Source organism: Sciurus carolinensis, chromosome 7 (assembly GCF_902686445.1).
Source record: "Sciurus carolinensis chromosome 7, mSciCar1.2, whole genome shotgun sequence".
NCBI lineage: Eukaryota > Metazoa > Chordata > Mammalia > Rodentia > Sciuridae > Sciurus > Sciurus carolinensis.
The window spans coordinates 65,560,256-65,582,405 of NC_062219.1; the positions used below are offsets into that span (position 1 = coordinate 65,560,256).

The following is a 22,150-nucleotide window of genomic DNA, read 5'->3' on the forward strand; positions in this document are numbered from 1 at the left end:
TACCTAGAAGCATTATGTCATCACAGATGGTTAGTAAACTTTGATGTGTCATTTTAAATCCACATTTGATATATATATGTATATAAATCATACTTTAAAAAACTGAATTAATTCAAACATCTAGTTTTACTCACAAAATATACAAAGCACTATGTTTTTGAAGTGTTTTACTGACTACTAGATGAATGGATGGATACATAGACAGTTAGACCCACAGACAGGTTTAATTTTATAAATATTCAAGTGGAAAAAGATGAAAAAGATAATAAGTAAATTTTCTTTCTTTTTTTTCTTAAACAGGGAAGCCTATAGAAAACTTTTATCTCACCTAGGCCAGATGGGACAAGATGAGATGCAGAGACTGGAAAATGACAAGACATGTGATGTTTTGTGATTAGCCCTGTCTATTTTTTATCACCATCTAAAGCCACTTACTAATCCAACTCCTCTTTTAATTAATTATATAATGATCTGTTAAAAATAATTTCTATGATTTTTTCCTTTATACCTTATATAAGTATAAAATATATATATAAATAAGGAAATAAAGATTAATTAGTAACTATAATAGGAGCCTTGGAGCTTTGTAAAACTATAAACTATTTTGAAGAAATTTTAGTTGAACTAAATTAAAGAAGCTTTTTCTAACTGGGAATGTTTTCTGTGTGTATTACATGGATTTGTCCTGGTCCATCCATGGACTTTTTACTATAATGTGACCACCTGTCTTGTGATTGATATGTTGTTGTTGCTGGGTTGTTGTTTTTTTGGGGGGGCGGGCAACTTCTGTTTTAATATGCTACTTTTTCAAATTACCTGACTGACCTGTTCTGGTTTTTTTGGTGGTTGTGTTTCGTTTTTGTTTTTGTTGTGGGGGGTGTTTAAGAGATGCATATTTGTTTTCCTTTATTATATTATGTGTGAGGCAAGTTAATAAACAAGACCCTTACAAAGTACACTTAACTCTCTTAGGATTCAGACTAAATCTGACTTAAGAATTACACAGATAATATCTAAAAAGATTTTAAATTTATTATAAAAGAATGTAGGCTTGGAGTTGTCATTAAAAGACATCCGGTGGAAAAAATAGAGTGTTTAAGAAAAAAGAATAAATAATAATATTCTGGAAACTTCTTAAGATTACTTATAACAAAAATCTGAGAGATTAGCAGATCTCTCTCCTTGCTCTTATAATTTGACTCTTGTAAATTTCAAGAACCCATTTAGTTTCCTTTCATAGCTATTTTTTCTTCACTTTTTACTCTCTCATCCAGAATGTATGTGTTTTACCATTTGGTCTTGACCTTAACTCCCTTTTGTGGTAAGCATTACTAGGTAGAGTTTCCGTCCTAGTGTTAGGAGCCCACATTGGTCTCTAACCCAGCTCTGTGTTGTGACCTTGCACAGGTTCCTTACCCTTTCTCAGCCCAGTTCTTTCAGGAATAAAAAAATAATCATGTTAAAAATTCACAGTCCTATTATGGGAATCAAAGACACCATATATGTGAAAATGTTTCCTCTTTTCTGTTTGGAGGTGTACAGACATGATTACTACATTAAAAGTAAAGAATATCTTTCAATTCTCTAATGACATAGCCCACTTTTTTTTCAATGTTTCCTTACAAGTCATGCTTTAATTTTGAAATTATTTATCTCCTTCTTAGAATTGTAGTCTTTATTATGGTTGTACTATTCCTTCAAGAAAACATTTCAACCCTTTTCTGGCTCAGAATGCATCTTAAAATGAAATAGAGGCTAAGGATGCGACTCTGTGGTAGAGCACTTATCTAGCATGTGTGAGACCCTGGGTTCCATCCCCCAAATGGTAAAATGGTGAAAAAAAATATAAATAAACAAATATATAAATAAATAAGTAGGGTGAACAAGCAAACACGTAATCAGTATTCTCTAGTTATAATTCTCTCCTAATTTTTATTTTCATGACATACAAATGGTCTGTTTCTCCCCAAAGTCAACCGTCACGGCTTCAACAAATGGAAATAAAAGCTTCTTTAAGCCTGCTTAATAGACTTCATAACCATAAATTTCTCAATATGATAGTGGCTTATTAAACTAATAATGTATGCTTTGCAAATTCCAGCAGTTAATTTTAACTCTTCAAGGCGATACTTTTTCAAGAGCAGTGTATAATTATTATTTTTTTATTTTCATTTTTTTTGGCTCCCCCAAGGGCAATTGTTAAAGGTATCTTTTAGAATCTAGAATATAAAACTTTTAAGGAATAGGAAAAACTGCTATGGGCATATATCTATAGATGCTAAGAGCAATTAAAGTTTGTAATTAAAAATCAGTAACAACAGAAGACTATAACAACACATACACATTTTATGCTTATGTATAAGTAAAATTTTAAAGAAGCTGTTTTCTTAATTGAGGAAAAAAACAATTTATGACAGTTCCTTTTGTTTAAAATCTTCCGACTCTTTATTATTAAAATTTTTCTTTCTTCCACTTCCAGATTTCACCTTAAGCCCGCTTTCTTAATATTCATTTTCCCTGAAGTACCCTGTCATTTCTGAGGCTGCTTTTTTCACCACTGTGATATAAACCACTCTCTTTCAGTCAGATATGAGCGTGTATGTTCATTTCTCACATTCTTTGGCATCTCTGTGATGCTTTTTCCATATCTTCCCCTCCATTCCTCAGTAGTGATGTCCTTTCCTGCTTCCATTGTGTCTTGAGAGCACCTGAAGTCTTATTTCCTGTTCCCTTCCTCTGTTTTTCCCCAGCATCCTTTTAGTAGTGGACTGATAACACTAGCTCATTCTTTATCTCAGATCTATTTCTAGTGCTAATTTCTCTCTAAATCTCTCTGGATCTTCCTGAAATCTTAAGGCAGCATGTACAGTGGCCCGTGTCACTTTCTATTCCATACTAGCTCCTGCTTTCATTTTCTACACAAGGAATATCTTATCTTCCCAAGTTACTTAGTCTTGAAACTTCAGAGGCATCTTAGACTCCTCACTTGCAGATGTACCCATATAGGCTCTTGGGCATTTTTCTTTTCTTTTTGCAATTCTTTGCATCTGTACTTTTTTTTCCCTATCAATCACTATAATCTCTTCATCTCCTTTCCTCTACAGTTTATCCTATACATTGTTCTGATATTGGTGTTCCTAAAATACTACTTTCTTGTTCAGTTGTCTGATGCAGGACCCCCAGTTACTTCCCATTATTTATAAACTGATGTTCAACCCCTCAGTCTCAAGGTTTTCTGTCATTTGACTGAATCTTTTCTTTTTTCTTTTTTTCCCTAGACTTAATTTGTTCTAAACAAGAGACTCAGCTGCTTTCTCTGAATGTCATGTTAATTCTAGTCCTGGTCTCATTCAGTTTGCTTGCTGGGAATACCATCCTTTATATAAAAAATTAAAATGAAATACATTTCATTTATGCAAAAACTCAGGACATTTAAACATGAAGAAAAAATATACATTTTGGATTTGTGAGCATTCTCGTCAAATAATATCTATAAAATACCAAATGGGGTGTAAAAGATGATTGAAGGGCAATAGAGTGATGACATTAAGAGTTGCTTAGACATTAAGAGTTGCTTATGATTTAAATTTCAATTTAATTAACATTTAATTAGAAGGTTTCCATGGGGGAGGAAAAAAAAAACATGAAGGTTTGTCTCTGCAAAAATCATTCAGTGTTGAGCTCATTTGCATTAGAAGAATTTCATAGTTTAAAACTTGTATGTCTTTACCTATATTTCTTCTTAAGTATACAGTCATGTGCTTCATAACATGTCAGTCAGTGTTGGGCCACATGTACCAAAGTGATCCCATAAGATTATAAGGGAGCTAAAAATGTCCTGTGGCCTAGTGACAGAGCCACTGTGTCATCACAGCACAACACATGACTTCCTTGTTTGTCGTGATGCTGGTGTAAACCAACCTACATTACTGCCACTCATAAAAGTAAAACACATACAGTTATGTACAGGATATAATACTTGATAATGATAAATGACAGTTGCTGATCTGTTATTTACTATACTATACTTTTTAATCATTCTTTTAGAATATACTTATAAAAAGAAGTTTCCTATAAAACAGGGTGCCATATTACACTGGCAGCAGCCTTGTACATATCTTGTTTGCCACATCTCTTGACTGAATCAGGAGGCCACATCCAGTAACTGATTTGTACCATCTAGGTTTATGTCGGTACTCTGATGTTTACCTAATAAGGCATATCTCAGAATGTATCCCTGTTATATGATCTATGACTGTATTTGACTTTTTCCACATCAATGTCTGTTTAAGAAATTATTTGTTGCTCTTAAACTGTTTGTGAATTTTATTACCCATTGTTCTTCCATACTTTCTTACAGGTTTTCAAAGCTTTATTCATAAAAAATTACATGGGCCTGTTTCCATGTACTTACAAAATCTTTACCAGATTTTGTATTTGAGAATCCCTTTTGGAAATCTGCTGTCCCTAAATCCTACATACTGTCATAGTGCTCATATTTCAAAGATCAAAGGTAAAATATAGAAACCTGACCAAAAGTTGAATTGTCTATATTAAGCCACCAATTTTTGATAGATTTTTACAAAAACCTACATCCTCCTAAAACTGATCTCTTGCCTTGTTAGGTAAGAGTGTAGTATACCAATATAATAACATGCTTTATTTGGTTAGAACAGTTGGTTTGGGAAGCTAGCAAAATAACATATTCTTTCACATATTTAATTAGAGTTGTATTTTCACTCTGTGATAACCCGTATGGTAAGTTACCAAAATCAGATTGTAATTGACCAATTTCTACTTACTACTATGTTTGGTGTGCTGATATTTATCCAGTTTATTGCATTTGTGAATTGTGCTTTTAGAAAAAAATGGACATTCTTATTTTATATGCAGAGTTATAAGCTATTTGTGCCTATAATAAAGATTTAAGTTATGTGTTTGTATAAAATCTATATATTTAACTTAAATTTTCCCATGATTATTCAACTTCCTTCCTTTTTATAACAGATTCACTGTTCAAAAACCAAAATAAAAATGAGTCATGTTACTAGAGATATAATTTGTTGCTTTTATACTCTGTGGTAAAACAGTAAAAATGTTTTAGCTATTGCAGAGACTGAAGTGGGTACAATAAACATGTACATAGGTGTGAAGAAAATATGGAAGAAAGGTATGAAAAGTACCCTCGTCATAACCTAAAGGGCATTTTGTGAATGTTATTCCTTTTTAACTTTTACATTATTTTAGAGAGTTATGTCTTTGCTCACTTTTCCTTGAACAGTGAGAATATTCTGCTAAGATCTGTGTGGTACTACTTTTCGTTTCCTTTTTTAAACTAAAATCTCTAGATGTTGTTTAAATGGTTGGAAGCCTTATGGTTTTCTGTAGAAATTAAAATGCAATGTAATTGCCTTTAATTTTGAAGACTCAAAATGGAAGATAAATCAGCATACTTAAATAGAAAATACTATATTTGAACAGTTTAATGGAATTTGGCTTATATGGCCAAACATGGTTTTATAGAATTTTTTTTCTAATTAATAATTTTGAGTAAAAGGGTCTAGTTCCAAGCAATCTGGGTTTTTTCTCTTTAGGAAAGAAATAGTCTACTTTTGATGCTACTGTTTGTCTGTAGCTGTAAAAGATGCATTAAACTCTATGCAAAACTTTTAAAAATTCTGACTTCAACACTGGATTATATTAGTAAATAATACATTATAAAGATCACCAAGGAGAACTTGATAATATATGCTGATTTGTTTTATTTGAGCAGTTAGAAACCTGTTCAGAAATAATCAAGGGTAGTCTAAGGCTACATTTCCATTATCACTCAGACAAGTTTATTTTTAGGCCATTTCACTTTCACTCCCTGGATGTAGAATCTCGGACTACAAGTAGATTTTAATGGGTTCATAAGGTTAAACTGCTGGAGGAAAAATTTGTGTTTTAAGGAGAAAATTTAGTAAACCTGAAATACTTCTTGTGTAGATCCTTGTTGAAACATTTCCTAAATCCTAGAGTCCATTTCCTGACTTGGTAAAACAATTTAAAATTTTAATTTGGGGTGTTTATATACATTTTAAAGAAGTTATCAACATTGTAAATATCAGTAACCAGTATCAATTTTTTCACTGTTCATAACTGTCCAGATTGTCAAATGGGGTTTTTGTTTATCTGAACTAAATTTTAAAATTACCTTTTAAAATTTTACCTTTTTTCCTTATCTCCACCTCTCTTTTAATTTTTGAATAACCAGAAATCATGTGTATTTTTTAAAATAGTGTTTTAGGTACTTTATTACAGTGTATAAAGTCAGCAGATTCTATATTTAAGATAAATAGATATTTCTCATTCACTTTGATTACTAAATATGGTTACATGAATAAAATGACATTTTTCTATAAGTGAGGGATTGCTGAATGATTAAAGTGCTGATGGAAAAAGGTCAGAGTAAAGACTTCCTTTTAATATAGATGACATTAAATCCTGGAGAGATTAGGAAAAAAGAAACTCACACTTGTTGAATTTATGTTCAAATGTGATTATTGTTTTATTTATTTTTTTGTCATAGACAAAGCAAACCCAAAAACCTAGCCTAAAAATGAATTCTTATGCATTATTAAAAGTGGGCATAATAAAATATGTATCAGTGGTGGTGAAGAATCCCACAAGTCCTCAAGATTGACATAACCTTTAACAAAGTGGAAAACTTTTATTAGAACTGCCAATTCTAGGTTCAAATTTATGTCAAAGCACTTTATGGTACCATAATTAGTACAACTAATTTTTTTTTAGCTTTAAAATGTCATTTTTCACTAAGTGATTTAAAATGAGACTTTTAAGAGAGTTATTTGAGCAAGGATTTTATAAATGTAGATATCTTTGGTATTGGTAAATGCTCTTTTTCCTAGTTAGAAAAGGTGTATGTCTCTTTCACATGCTTTTCAGAATCATTTATTCCATAGCATGTTTTCCAAATTCTACCTAGTAATTTCTAAACTTAAAAATAATCTGGTTTAAATGCCTTATAATTTAAGTAACATTTTTTTCTTAGGGGAAGTACTTCAGATTATTTACCTAATCCTCAAAACATTGTTTTGAATTAATATGGAAATCAGTAATGATCCTTCTTAAAATGTAGGAAGACTGCAATACTGTAAGTTCTAGCTCAAGGTCAGAGTAACCAAGGCAAAAATTTGGGATATTCCAATTGCTGTTCCAGTGTACTTCTATTATTTGTATCACCCTGAATAAAATATGGCACTTAAAAATTTATGATGTCATAATCCTGAATCTCTACTGAGCAGGGCAGCATAATGTTAAACTTTAAAAAGAATTATAAGCCCATGTTTAAGTAGTAAAGGGAGTAAGTGTAGAGGATTTTAATATCATTGATGCTGTTGTGTGAAATTAATTGCCTTACCAACAGTGTCATGTTGTCCTAGACAGTACTGATTAGAAAAAGTATACAAAGAATGCTTTAAAGACCCACGGAACAGTAACGTACCATTAAGTTGACACTAAGCTACACCACAGTAAAAGTCAATACATATTGTATTGTATGTTCACATACACTTAGAAGAGTGACAGGAGTTTTCAATAATGTATTTTAGAAAACTGTTCATTTTTTGCTGATATTGATGTGAATATAAGATCTGTAAAACGACAAGGAAGCATTAAGCTCTGAGGCTTTTCATGCCCAGTATCCCAAAGTCACCCTTTGTTTTTCTGCCTGGTCATGATGGTTATTAACAGAGCATTGGCTTTCAGATGGTGCCAATCCTGTGATGAGGCACTTGAAGAGTTTGAAGGTTAGGGCATGTGAAATATGGGGCTGGAAGGAAGCATGCTGCTATTCCATTGGAAGCAAATGGGAGTGTAGGCCCATAGAACACTTCTTCTTTGCCTTCTCTGCTTACATCCAATACCTACAAAACAAGAAGAGATGATGATTATTCAAAGCTGTGTACTCAAAGGAAGCCTGAACCTAAACTTGGTCATGCCATCATCACCATACCTTAGGATGGTACCAGAAATATTTATTAAGTTCCTACTAAGTGTTAGACTGTGTGTACATATCTACAGGTACTATACATGTGTGCATGTGTGTGTTTATAAACATTTAATCTTCACTTAATAAAATTCTTAGACTTATTAAATAACTTGTTCAAGCTAGTTGGTAGGTAGTGTCATAATATTGATTTACAGATTCTCATCTATAAAATGAAGAAAACAAGCAAGACCCTGCAGCTTCATTGTGAAAATTGGTGATATCTAGCAGAGCATCTGGCACATAGTAAAATATAACAGTTTAGTAGCAGGTTCAAAATTAGTTCAGTTGATTCTGGAAATTTTCCCCCTGTTATTTCCACTTCTAGCTGAAGTTTTGTCTCTTTTCTGATAGGGCACAGCTTCTGTTAGACTATGCCTGCTGTCACCTAATGAATCTGGCTTCATCTCACTGCTAGGAAAATTCTGTTCTCCTTCTGTGTGTCAACTCTATCAGGCTCTTTTCAGCCCTCTGTCATCTTTTTCTCTCTTCACTTGACTTTCCTCTAACCTAATTTAAAACTTTCTCTCCCTTGGAGTCTATGATTTAAAAATAAATAAAAGTTTCTCATTGGTATTGCCCTATTGCTATCCACCTTTGGTCCCATTAGTTCACCTGCACTCTAGATATGTGTTCCCTGCTAGCAGCCAAAATCCAACCACCAACCTATTGATAGCCTCCTTTAATGATTTTGTCCACTCACGCCTTCACCTATCACCTATGTAATTAACTTTTTAACTTTAACTTCAATAATGCAATATTTTAGATAAAAAGGAGCCCTTGAAATTAAGGGATCCAAGCTCAGGGAAAATTGTTAAGTCATAGAATAAAAGAAAAATCAAACTTTTAGCTATTTGTTTTTCTCCCAAATGGACATTTAACTGTCCCAAACCATTTACTAAACAACATACCCTGTCATTAGTAATTAGTATTAGAGATACTAATTAGTATATCTTACATACTAATATAAATGTTCTCTTTCAATAATTTATGTATCTTGCAGTATCTCAGTTGTTTTGACTAAGGCAAGTCTCCCATTTTCAAAAATTTATTGGTTATTTATATAGATTTACTGTCCTAGAGATTTTTTTTTTTTTTTTTTGTGCTGAAGATTGAATGCAGGGGTGCCTTACCACTGAGGTACATCCCCAAACCTCTTTTTCTTTTTGAGACAGGGTTTATCTGTTATTGAGGATAGCCTCAAACTTGCGATCCTCCTGCCTTTGCTTCCCAAGTCTCTAGGAGTACAGGTGTGCACCACTCCCAGCATCTACAGCAATCTTATGATCAATTTGATAAGTATCACTTGCCTACCCCCTGCAAAAAAGGAAAATCCTAATGGGATTTTGATTAATATTTCATTAAATACAGAAAATAGAGATCACTAACAGTTATCACAACTATGAAAGGTTAGGTGTTATCTTCAATTTACAGAAAAGTAAACATAATCAGAAAATTAAGTGACCTAAAACTGGGCTAATTGGTGGTGGAGTCCAGTATCTGAGCTCAAGGATGCAACCCAGAAAGAGCTTGGATTTAGTGCCTTAATGATATCCCCCCTTCCAATTGAATACATTTTTAGAAGACAAAATATCAGTGAGATAATCATCCAGAGCTTTTGTCTAGTTGCCTGGGCCAACAGAGACTGCATATGTTAAGCAGATGTAATGTATTTAATCTGAGAAGGGAAAAGGAAGCATTGGCAGTTTTTCTCCAAAACACTCCTAAACTGGCAGAAAGAAGGCATTTGGGAGAAGGCAGTGCCAGATTGGCAGCATATCTTCCAGCCAAAAGAAAATAATAGTAAATGAAGAGAACAGTAAAAGTGATCTGGAAACAGACTAATCACTTGCACACTTGTACAGCTGCTCCCTTATGTACTACTCGTCATCTGTGGCACACCAGATTAGAGTCAAACTTCTGTGCCAGAAATTTTCTTACACGCCCACAGAATAAACAAGAACACCTTCGCTTTTGTCAGGAACCTATTTCCAATATTTCCCATGAGTCTTTATTCCTAACAAGTCCAGATCTCAACTTTTAAACAAGTATTAATTAAGAGCCTCTCAGCTTCTCTCTTGTTTGAGTTGTCCTTGCAATGAATCACAGTCTGTACTAAGATCAGTAGCAGGAAATGCAACAACATGCTTGCTCATGCATCATCCCAGGTGGCTGAATCCCACAAATGACTCAGATGAACTTGAATTAGGGTCCAGAAGGAGCATCTAATGAGATAGGTTATTGGCTAGCATTTTTAAGGGCGAAGAGAATAATCCTCAATGTTAGAGGAACAGTTTCTGAACTATTTCATTATGATCTTTATTAATTGGCTATGTTCTTGGATTAATGATGTGTTGATTAATTTGGATTAAGGATTATATAGAGATGATTTATGACATAAAAAATTAAATTTAGGTATTCATAGTGTGCATATGACTTTCATCACCACTACTACTCTGTACTTTCCAACCTTCCATTTTCTACTTTCTATTTTCTAGCCAAAGTTTTCTCATAAACATTGTTCCAGTCTCCTGTTATCTTACTACTCCATTGGCTATTCCTCCAGCAAGTGGCCTGCTTTCAAACAGGTAAGTGTCTCCAACCATTAATATATTACTCTTAGTGCACCAAATCAAATAAAACTGTAGTCACCCATAAAATAAAACATTTGAGCCTTAGTGCAGAAAGAATATTACAACTAGTAACCAGTTGTCAACACTAAAATGCAAAACCCATGATGTCTGTTATCCATATACTGGTACACACACATTAATTAGTAGTAAAGACTCTTAAAAACTTATACTTTGTAGGACCAGTGTGCCAGCCACGGGAATAAATATAGAATTTGCAAAAGGATTGGTTCTGTTCAAAACGGAATACAGAATAACCCATAATGCTGACTTTAAAAAGAATATATATTAGAATATTTTGTTATATGATCTCAGAAGTAAAATTTATTCCACTAATCCAGATATTGATTAAAATCATTTTTGAGCTGGGTACAGTGCCGCATACCTATAATCCCACAGACTTGGGGGCCTGAGACAGGAGGATCACAAGTTTGAGGCCAGCCTCAGCAACTTAGCAAGAACCTGTCTCAAAAAATAAAAATGACTGGATAAGCTTAGCAGTAAAGCACCCTTGGTTTCAATCCCTTCTATAAAAAAATAACTAAATAAATATGTCTTTGACCTCTTTTGGAATCGCCTTAATCCTGAGGATACTCATGAATATCCTCAGTGGTTTAAAAATATACTTGGGAGATAATACTACTGGGTATAGTGGCACATGCCTGTAATTCTAGCAGTTTGGAAGGCTAAAGCAGGAGGATCACAAGTTCAAAGCCAGCCTCAGCAACTTAGGGAGGCACTAAGCAACTTAGCAAGACCCTATCTCAAAATAAAGGGTTAGGGATGTGGCTCAGTGGTCCCTGGGTTCAATCCCTTATACACCTCTCTCCCCCCAAAAATAATAATAAAACATTCACTTATGCACAATTTTTCATCTCGAAAATGTTTGCCTGTTTAGAAACATCCAGATATCATTAGCAATAAATTAGTATATATGATTAGTGAGCACACTAAAGAGAAGCTCTTTGGGGACAAAATCAAAGATGTGACTGAAGTTTTGTTTTACTTTTTAATTTTCTATACCTTATAAGCTAACTTTCAAGACTATTCTAAAACAGGAGGTGTGGAAATTTTTTAAACTATAGCAGCACTCTGATCTTCTATGTTTGATATAAATAGTGAGTTTTCATTATATTTCACTGTTATAGCTTCAACTTATTTTCTATTCCTTGAGCTAATTTAATATTAAAATTAATAGAAATATACCCAAAAATAAATCTAAAATTTGCAAATTTACTTCATGGTAAACACAAACTTGCTTCCATTGTGAAAAATGGTCAAAAACAAGGTCTCAAAGCCACTTAAAAAAAGTGTCCTAGCACTGCAGAGCACTACCTATAGCCCAGTTCAATGTTGTCACCAATTCTGAAAAGTGAGAAAAATTTAAAAACCTAAAGAACTATGAAAGCTGTCAAGTATGTACTTGCAGGAAAATTAGAAGCACTCCTGAAGAGAGCAGTTTTCTTATTTGTTGTTACCCAGATACAAGGTCACCTTTTATTAACTTCCATCACATCTTATGTTCTTTTTTTGTATGTGGCTTATAGTTTTCCACTATATCATCATTTCCTTGTTCATTCATTTTCTCTCATTTTTATCATCTACTATGTTCTTTGAGTTTATTTTTTATTCATTTTCTAGCTTATTAAGCTATATTTATCCCACAAGTGTTTGTATGTATTCATTTTCACACAGTTCGGGGAATTTTATGTTCCATTGTGATTTCTTTAGCAGATAAGTTATATGGCCATGTGTTTCATTATTTCCAGATAAACAAGGGTTTGTGTAACTTTGCTAAGTTAAAGGTTAATTGTATTGCATTAGAGGTACATATTAAATCATACTTAATTTTTGAAATTTATTTAAAAAGTTCTTAAAATTGTAAGCATGTGACAGGTTTTTGTAATGCTCCATGTATACCAAGAAAAAATGTATTCTAACTGTTCATTCTAGAACTCACATCCATTCAATCAAGCTTATTCATTGTATTTTTCATATCTTACCTCTCCTTGCTGACCTTTTTTCTGCTTGATCTATATGGATAATAAAAGCATGCTAGAATCCCCAGACAAACCTCTGGCAGGTCAAATCAGGAGAAAAAAAGGCAAACAATATTATGAATGAATGGGAGATATAACTGAAGATAACGCAATGAGATGCTTATAATTTCGAAAACTTAGACAACATGGAGAATAAAAAGCTTGGAACATACTAAATTATTATAGATCTTGAAGCAGCTGTTAAAAAATCTTTCCACAAAGATGAGATTAAATAATATGCTTAGTTTAAGAGTATACTTTTTCTGGTTGTCAGGGAAAAGGTCAGTGCTAATATATGTCAGTATTTTATCAGAGAATAAGTAAAACAAAAATGTGGTAAGGATTATAAAATAATAATAGGAATAATACCTTAAATATGTATATCAACAAAGACCACTGCTGTTCTGCAAGGCCCAGCTGGCAACCTGCCCAGCCTGGGCTGCTCACATGCCGACAAGCCAGGGTTATTTCTTTGGGGCAGAGGCTGTCCCTGTCAGACCTGCCATTAACTACTACCATTCACAGCCTCTGCCAGGAAGAAAACCTTTGAAAATGCCATTTATGGAAATGAACACATTGTGATACATAAAATCAGGTAATGCAAGAAAAGGAGGTATACATAAAGTTTTGGGAGTGTGAGGAACTATTACCAAAGATGTTTAGATTTTTTGGTTTGTAACAGATGGGTAAGGCATCTCAGTTTCCACACGTCCAATATATTTGACATATATTTTCAAAGCTTGTCTCCAACTGTATTTTAAACAGGGCTCAATCATTTAGTAGGCATCATTTTCATGATATGGCATGGAGTTTAGTGACTAAACTAGCCACTCAAAACAGGGACCTTGAGCATCTTTCTGCAGGTAAATATCTCCTCCTTCAGTATCTGTACTACAAAACATCCTCATTGAACCACTTGAGCAAACTTCAAAAGGAACTTCAACCACTCACCTGGATACAAGCCAGGGGCTCATTTGTCCAAATTGAATATCCACCAACTAAATATATTCTCCCATTATGGACAGCAACTCCAGATTCATTCTGTCCTAAAGTAAAGAGAACAGAATAAAAATAAAGAAATCTGTTTCTTACATATTTTAATTAACCCTTTTGCCACTGAGGGATACAATTTTCCCCTGTGGCACATCTGTATACTCCATGGGATTTTTACAGCAACTGATCACTGCCTCCAGTATTATGGAGAATTAACCACCATTTCTCAGAGAATGAACCTGCATTGGGTCAGACCAGGTCAAAACATTTATTAGCCAGCAAAGTTAGTAAATATAGTATTAAATACAGCAGTACTAAGAGTTTTATACTAAGTCATATGCCATTAATTTATAATGACAGAAATAAGGTATATGTTAGAAATGCAAAACACTTTTTATATCCACAAATGCCTTTAAGGCAAGTGCTTACATCTGTACAGCAATAGCTACAACCCCAAGAAGCCAATAAAACAGAGCCATGCTCCTAGCACGTCCCAAATGAAGACAAATGGCAGAAAAAATTGATAAAGTTGCTATCCTTTCTTTACATACACAACAGTTTTAGGATTATATTAAAGTTCTTGAGCTGGGACTTGTGTGGATAATCCCTAGATACTGACAAGCCAAAATGATGAAAGGTTTCCCCTCCCATTTCAAAAAAGAAGACAAAATAACTCACGACCATATATTCTTCCCTGGAGGCCATCAGAGAGTGAAAGAGTCCCTTTTTATTGATGAGCTGACACAGGACTGACTGGAGTAATAAATAAGCTGGATTTCATAGCAGGCAGAATCCAGATCCAGGGGTGGAGGGTCTAAGGTACTACCACAACTGACAGTTTAGTACTTGTAGTGGGCCTCAAAAATCATTTTGTAAAAACAGGAGCTCATTACAAAGCATTCCCATCTCTGGTTATGCTCCCAATGTTGACTCTCCCTACAGCAGCTGTGACTAACTGAACGCCCACTCAGCATATTAGAATGTCTTCAGGAACTAATATAACCCACCATTCTGAGTTTATGATTTTCCTATTATTTTAACAGCCCTGAAAGTTATCGAATTGTTTAGGGATGTTAATGATAAAAGCTGACAAGAGAAAAAAAAATTCAACTTCATAAAGAAACATCAGAGGTAAGTTGCATACTGCTTTCTTTTCATTCTTTGGGATGAGGATGGGCTACAGCTAGGATTGCCCTGTGGAAATGCTTGGATGGAATGTGTGTCCAGGAATACCTCCAAACCCCTATGCACAGAACTACTCTAATATTTAATTTCTAGGAAACTACATCCACAAACAGTATTTGACAGTGACAAATAATGATGACCATTCTCCTGAACTCCTGAACTCTCAAGAAATAAGAAGACTAAATAATGAGAAATAAAAAGTAAATTGCTACTGTAAAAAGAGCTCATTCTTTCAGTGCCTCATTCCTCCTACATGCATCAAAGTTCCTATGTGAAAATTCATTGATGGTAATGGACTTGACATGCCTCTCTTAGTCACGTGACAATGCACAAAGTCACTACAGGCTCTGAGAAATGAGATGCCAGCCATGTGCTGGAGTCCAGTTTTGTTGTGAAAGATAACACATGCCTTTCTGGTTGATAAAAGCAAGTTGTTGATACTCATATTGTTAATAATTGCCATTCTGGCTGGAGTGAGATAAAATCTTAGTGTAGTAACTCACAGTAGCTAAGCTACAGAGCCAACCTAAGTGCCCTTCAACAGTTGAATGTATAAAGAAAATGTAGTATGTATACAACAATGGAGTGTTACTCAACCATAAAGAATAACTATGATATTTGCTGGTAAATGGATGGATCTGGAGTCTACCCTGCTATGTGAAATAAGCCAATCCCCAAAAAACAAAGGTTGAATGTTTTCTCTGTTATTTGGAAGCTAACCCACAATAAGGGGAGAGGAAGAATATAAATTCAGTGGATTAGACAAAAGGGAATGAAGGGAAGGGAGTGCAGATAGGAAAAGGAAATAGAGTAGAATGAATCTGACTTAACTTTCCTGTGTAAATATATGGATACACCATAGTGAATCTCACCATAATGTATATCCACAAGTCTAGTGACCTAAATAGAATAAGATATATTCCATGCTTGTATAAGTATATCAAAGTGGATTCTACTATCATGTATAGCTAAAAAGAACCAATTTAAAAAGTTGTTGTACCCACTATGCACTCAACATTTAGAGATGCACTACAGATGTCTCAGAATAAACTAGTTCGGCAACTACTTGAATTGATGTTTATTTTTTAAAATTTATTTACTTAATCAAAGATACTTGCCAGTTAACAGGTTAAAATTACAACGTGTCCACTGGTCAGTGTCAATGTTATAAGAATCTATATGTCGCACAAGGATCCGGTCATTATTGTAGTCTAGGTCATTGCCTCCAAGAACATAAAGCTTCCTTTGGACAGCAGCCATGGAGTGGTAGACCCTTCTCTGTAGCATGGGGCTGCGGCTTATCCACTTATTCTAAAAAAAAAAAAAAAAGAAAAGAAAAGAAAAAAGAAATTCAAGTGCATTCTGTTATAGGAGACTTCTTTGGCATAAAACAACAGTGGATGATAGCTCATCAGTAGTGAGAATCCTCATGTTTATCAGTCACTTTTATTTGAATATTGTTTATACATCTTGCAAGGTATAGGCTTCTTTCATGAGAGCAAGTAAAAAGAGCCACATATTCCCATTCTATTTTGTGATTTCCTTAAGGCCCTTCATTTGTTTGTTTCATTTTATAGGGCAATTTTTCATTTTATAAGGGAAACACTAAGATTTTTCATGATGGTTATCTTACCCACTTCAGAGAATTTAATGATGAAAATTACTTAAGAGTGAAAGCCCATGGCTAAGGTATACTGTGGATAGTGGCAATTTCTGGATCCTTAATGCCTGGGTTATAACCCATATGTGATCTTGAGCAATTTACTTAACCTCTCTGGGCCTATTTTCTCATCTATGGAGACAATACCTACTTGATGGAGATAATGGGGAAATTAATACCTACCCAATGAGCCAGTAGTGAAGGTTAAATGTGCCAACATATATAAAGCAACTGGGAAAATGCCTGGTATATAATAAATGTACAATACATGTCTACTCTTAAAAAATATATTGTCATAATAATCATTGGGGATCTGAGGCTCCTAAATAAGCTAGGTTAGAATGACTTTTCTGTTCTCTCCAAAATTAACCTGTGATCTGTGGATGAGCTAAGATTTGGTTCAGTAACAAAACTCCCATCCGCATCCTTTAATATATTTACAGTAACATCTTCTGCCAAACTGGGAAAAGTCATTTCTAGGCACACATTTATTTATATTGGTAGAAAGTCAAGTTTTATATGAGTACTTTAGGGAATGATGGAACCTTCAATATTTGGTTCTAGGTCACTGTTGGTAATGAGCGTATATGGTTAAAATAAGAGTTTTATTTAATATATAATATAAATTATAAAATTAGATGAGACTCAAATATGATTTTAACTCTAAATTTCAATTAAGTAATGGACAAGTAAGTAAGCTGAACCATTTTATTTCTCCATAAACACTAAACACACACATGAAGAACCTAATTTCCTTTTTGCCATGAAAATTTGGATTTCAACTAGAAAAATCATAAAATGTTTTGAATACGTAGAACTTCACAATTCACAAAGGCTGTAAGGGAAGAAGCAAACAGTAACAGTAAGCATGTCTGTATAAACAGCAGGCACATATTCACTACAGGTATAGACACTATGGGCATATATATATACGAAAGGCATATATATACTAGCTCCTTTCTAATTTCTCCTTTAAAGATACACTCCAGAAAAACAGTTGTTTGTACATTATCAGCTTCCCATTTGAACATATTTATAATAAGAATTTCCTTCCAGTCAAATATCTTCTTTAATAAAATAATCAAGTCTTTCTTTAGACATTTTCCTTAGACATATCTTTACTACATTACACTGAGGGAATTTAACTAAAATTTCTAATGACACTTTTCTTAGGTGCTTTCTATGACACAACCCATTAGAGTATTAGGAATCAATGTTTGTATTAGCAATCCAGTCCCCTGCCACAAGACTATAGATGCCATCTGGTTTGCAAAGCCTGCCTACATCCCCTGATTATATCTTTAGCTTCCTTCACTGCAGTGCCTGCCAGGTGAGCCGCCAACCGCTGCAAAGGCAAAGAAACAGGGAGGCCTGGTGGGGTCATTCCTAATAAGCTAGCGTGTGAATACTAATCAGTGGTGGGGAAGCAGAGGTCACCCCAGCCTGCCTGTTGGCAGGTAGCGATGTGCTCTGTGGCAGATGGCAGGCATTATCGACTCTCCACAAAGGCCTAGAAGAGAAATAAGCACCAGGGCTGAATGATAGAGTTATTGAGATTCTGAGCAAGATGCAAGCAGATGTGATGTTTGCCAGTACCCACCGTAAACAATATGCCAGCAGAATTTTTAAAAAGAGCATGTGTGTACAAACATGAAACAGAACTCATTTGAGCAATGTTAACACCTTCTTCCTGTTTAACCATGTATACACCCAGCTCAAGCAACTGCAATTAATGATCCCTCTTGAGACAGCTGACCCATGGACATTTAGTCTCTGAAATTTACAGCTTCTAATGACATCAGGAAACACACTTATGAAAAGAGAAATGCCTTCATTAAATTCAGAATCAATTGCTAAAATAAAAAGGTACAAAATACACTGAGGACCACAGACAAACCTTTAGTGGTCAATCCTGACTCAGGCTGCCAAGGTCAACCTGTTGTTCCATATCTCAGTATCTTCAGTTGATGAATGTTAAACCTCCAAATCAAATCATTTGCGAGTATTGTCAAACATATAAATGGCAAAACTAATTAGAATCTGCCAAAGTTGTAGATATTTTGGTAGAAAGAAAAGAGAATCAAGTATTCCTTTGGGAGGACAAAAACATCATTAAGTGTGCAATGAAAAGTGGACAAACAGGTACCATCCAAATGCTTCTGATTTAGGCCCCAGCTGTTGAATGAAAAACATACTCAAAGACTTCTACCTTGAATGCATCCTAGGACTGTTCTAGAAAATTTTGTTTATATTAAGTTAAACATTTTTTGTTATTTGATTTGAAAATAAAACTACAAGCCCACTTTTCCCCTACAATGGGATCCCTTCCAGAAGGACACAGCTATAAGACAATTAATTCTTTCTGCATTATGCAAAGCTCTGAAAAGAGTGCAGCACTGTGAATAGCACAAACTAGAGGAACTGGAATTTTGTAACAATAACAACAAAAAAAGTAAACAGATAAGTACACAAATAAGCTTAAAATCCGTATGTGAGCTTAAGATGCATATGTGCAGGTACATACCTGGCATTCCAATTACTAATTCCTGTGGAAATATTTAAAAATACGTTTTAATTAGGGTAATGAGTTTTTATTTTAGGATTCTTACCTGGTTAGGTTCATATACCATTAGTCTGTTCTGATATTGTGCCGTGTTAGTTACTCCACCTGTAACGGAGTAACATGTGTTAGAACATAATAATGAGGTATAATGAAAGAAGAATTAGCTACAACTAAGGATTTGTTTGTATACTTCCTGGTGAGCCTATGACATAATCAAGAAGCTTATTGTTGACAAAATAGTTTCTTTTTTCTTTCTTTCTTTTTTTTTTTTTTTCTTTTTTTGGTATGCGTGTGGTACTAGGGATTGAACCAAGGGCCACCACCACCACCACTAAGATACATCCCCCATTCCTCTTTCTTTCTTTTTTTTTTTTTTTTTTGTTACTCAGGATGGCCCTGAACTTGAGATCCTTCTGCCTCAGTCTCCTGAGTGGCCAGGATTAGAAGTGTGCACCACTACATCTGGCAAGCAATTTCACTTTTTTTTTGGGTGCTGGGGATTGAACCCAGGGTCTTGTGCTTACAAGGCAAGCACTCTACCGACTGAGCTATCTCCCCAGCCCCAGCAATTTCATTTTTTAGGAAATGTTTCAGAAGCCCTCTAGTTGAGAGCAAGCAACAAGTCTGCTGATGTTACCAAGAGAGCCCCAAATTTTGGAAAGCTGCTCCACATGGCCAGAATAAGGAACGAAGTATAGGGGAAGAGTGGAGTGTACAGAGTACACTTGTATAAATCTCTATATAATATATGCCAGGGACACGTTATATGGAAAATTCCACTAACTAAATTTGCAATTTTAAAGCTATAGCGTCCATACATTAACACAGTGATACCTTGGTATTTCTTTGAAACAATTATATATAGCAAAGGGCATTACTTTATCAAAAGGGATATGGAGCCAGTGCTGTCCAATAGGTGTAACAAAAGTCACAAATGTGAGTCGCATATACAACTATAAATGTTCTAGTACCCACACTAAAAAGTAAAAAGGAGTAGTGAAATTTAATAATAAATTCTATTAACTTAATATAGCCAAAATATAATTTCAACATGAAATCAATATAAGGAGGTATTTTATATTCTTTCAATAACAAGTCTTCAAAGTCCAGGGTATATTTGACATAGCACAGATTAGACACATTGCAGATACTTAAAAAGGCACATGTGACTAATGGCTACCGAACTGGACAGCACAAATCTAAAATTTTCCAGTGCAGCTGTGTGCTCAACTTTTTTTTTTTTTTTTTTTTTTGCAGTGCTGGGGATCAAACCCAGGGCCTTGTGCTTACAAGACAAGAACTCTACCAACTGAGCTATCTCCCCAGCCCTCAACTTTTATCTTAACAGTGCTTAGATCCAAGCGAACTGGGACCTTCTGCTTAATCAAAACCCACAAAAAGTCATCAAACTTTCCAGGTATTTCTCCTATTTGTCCTCATATGGGTTGAACATCCCTAATCCAAATCCCAAATGTTCTAAAATTTGAAAACTTTTTGAGTAGTGACATGATGTCACAAGTAGAAAACTCTACACCCAACCTCAGGTGATAGGTTGCAGTCAAAATTCAGGCACATGGGGCTGGGGATGTAGCTCAGTTGGTAGAGTGCTTGCCTCACAAGCACAAAGCCCTGGGTTCAATCCCCGGTACCCCCCAAAAAAACAAAATTCAGGCACACTTAAAATGTATAAAATTATATTTGAGCTATAAGGTATACATGAAAAAAACAAATTTTGTGTTTAGATTTGGTTCCAATCTCCAAGATGTCTAAGTATGTGTAGCAAATATTCAAAATCTGAATAGACCCAAAATTCAAATACTTCTGGTTCCAAGCATTTTGGACAGAGGATACTTGACCTATACTTCTTTCCATGGCTGTGGTACACAATAAGTCCTGTGAAGTCCAATATTTTTAAATCCTACTTTATTTACCATCAAATGTAAAAGACTAAAGAACAACGTATAAAACAGCACCATTAGAAAATTTTAGGTAATAAAATAACAGGAATATGGGAACCAAAATATATCTTTCTTTAGAAATATTGCCTTGTACATAGTTCTAGATACTAGTGTAAAATGAATAGCATTCTTGTTTTAATAAGTGTCATGAAGAAACAGGTAATTTTACAATAAAGATCTGAAATTCAGCCAGCTAACAAATAGCAATTTTTTGAATTAAGAACATATACTGGACTGGGGTTGTAGCTTGGGGTTAGAGCACTTGCCTCGCACGTGTAAGGGTCTAGTTTATTTATTATAAAAATAAATAAATAGGGCTAGGGATATAGCTCAGTTGCCTGCCTCACAAGCACAAGGCCCTGGGTTCAATCCCCAGCACCAAAAAAATAAAAGAAAAGAAAAGAAAGAAAGAAAATAAAGGTATTGGGTTCATCTATAACTAAAAAAAAATTTTTAAAGCATATATACTGTTATCGTAATGACCAAGAAGGCCTTACATTTCCCCAGTTTCAAGCTGCTTCCTGCCTCTAGGTCCCTGACCTCCCTTTTCTGAGGACATTTATTTTAGAAAGGTGTAGTTATAAATTATATCTCTGCCTCTTTGAAATATAAATCATTTTAAAAGTCACTTGCTACTTTTACAACCCAAGAAAATCTTCAAGGACTTGGGTGGGAGCCATCCCTTTGAAATGTAAGGAAGATAGTGCCCTATCTCCCAGTTTCTATGGGAGGGCAGGAGCCTAACACTGATATGCACCAAAAAGCAAACAGCCTCATCACAGAGGGAAAAGAGTAAATTGAGGAGTAATTGAATGTGCTCAACACATCCATTGATATACCTTCCCCATAAAGTCCTTCAGTACTTTTCTGCTTGCTCACTCCAGTGCTTAAAAACCAGCTCTTAAAAATTTCTTGTTTTGATGGATCATTCCAAACTCCATTCTGATCTCTCTCCCCGCCACTGAAATAGTCTGTTTAATAAACTGGATAAATAGTCTTTATCCAGTGCAATTTTGGCTTTGACTGTTCAAATGCTTTGAATAGGTCTACACCATCAACTCCATGGTTAAGT

At 34.5% G+C, this 22,150-nt stretch overlaps 2 protein-coding genes across 8 annotated transcripts in view; one reads left to right on the forward strand and one right to left on the reverse strand.

Annotated features, from left to right (window-relative positions):
- Nucleotides 1–5,064, forward strand: part of Mms22l (MMS22 like, DNA repair protein) — a 129,837-nt gene extending 124,773 nt beyond the window's left edge. For both annotated transcript variants that reach the window (XM_047557872.1, XM_047557873.1), the window contains one exon: nucleotides 301–5,064. In XM_047557872.1, the coding sequence (XP_047413828.1) occupies nucleotides 301–394 (94 nt within the window). In that variant the 3' untranslated portion in view covers nucleotides 395–5,064. The remainder of the gene's footprint in view (nucleotides 1–300) is intronic.
- The window catches only part of Klhl32 (kelch like family member 32), a 196,769-nt gene continuing 177,971 nt past the window's right edge, over nucleotides 3,353–22,150 (reverse strand). For 2 of the 6 annotated variants that reach the window (XM_047557879.1, XM_047557878.1), the window contains 4 exons: nucleotides 19,167–19,225; nucleotides 16,016–16,208; nucleotides 13,671–13,765; nucleotides 3,361–7,928 (listed from right to left, as the gene is read on the reverse strand). In XM_047557879.1, the coding sequence (XP_047413835.1) occupies nucleotides 7,767–7,928; nucleotides 13,671–13,765; nucleotides 16,016–16,208; nucleotides 19,167–19,225 (509 nt within the window). In that variant the 3' untranslated portion in view covers nucleotides 3,361–7,766. Of the gene's footprint in view, nucleotides 7,929–13,670; nucleotides 13,766–16,015; nucleotides 16,209–19,166; nucleotides 19,226–22,150 lie in introns of all 6 variants that reach the window. The other 4 variants (XM_047557877.1, XM_047557876.1, XM_047557882.1 and 1 more) reach the window with 3 other exon arrangements.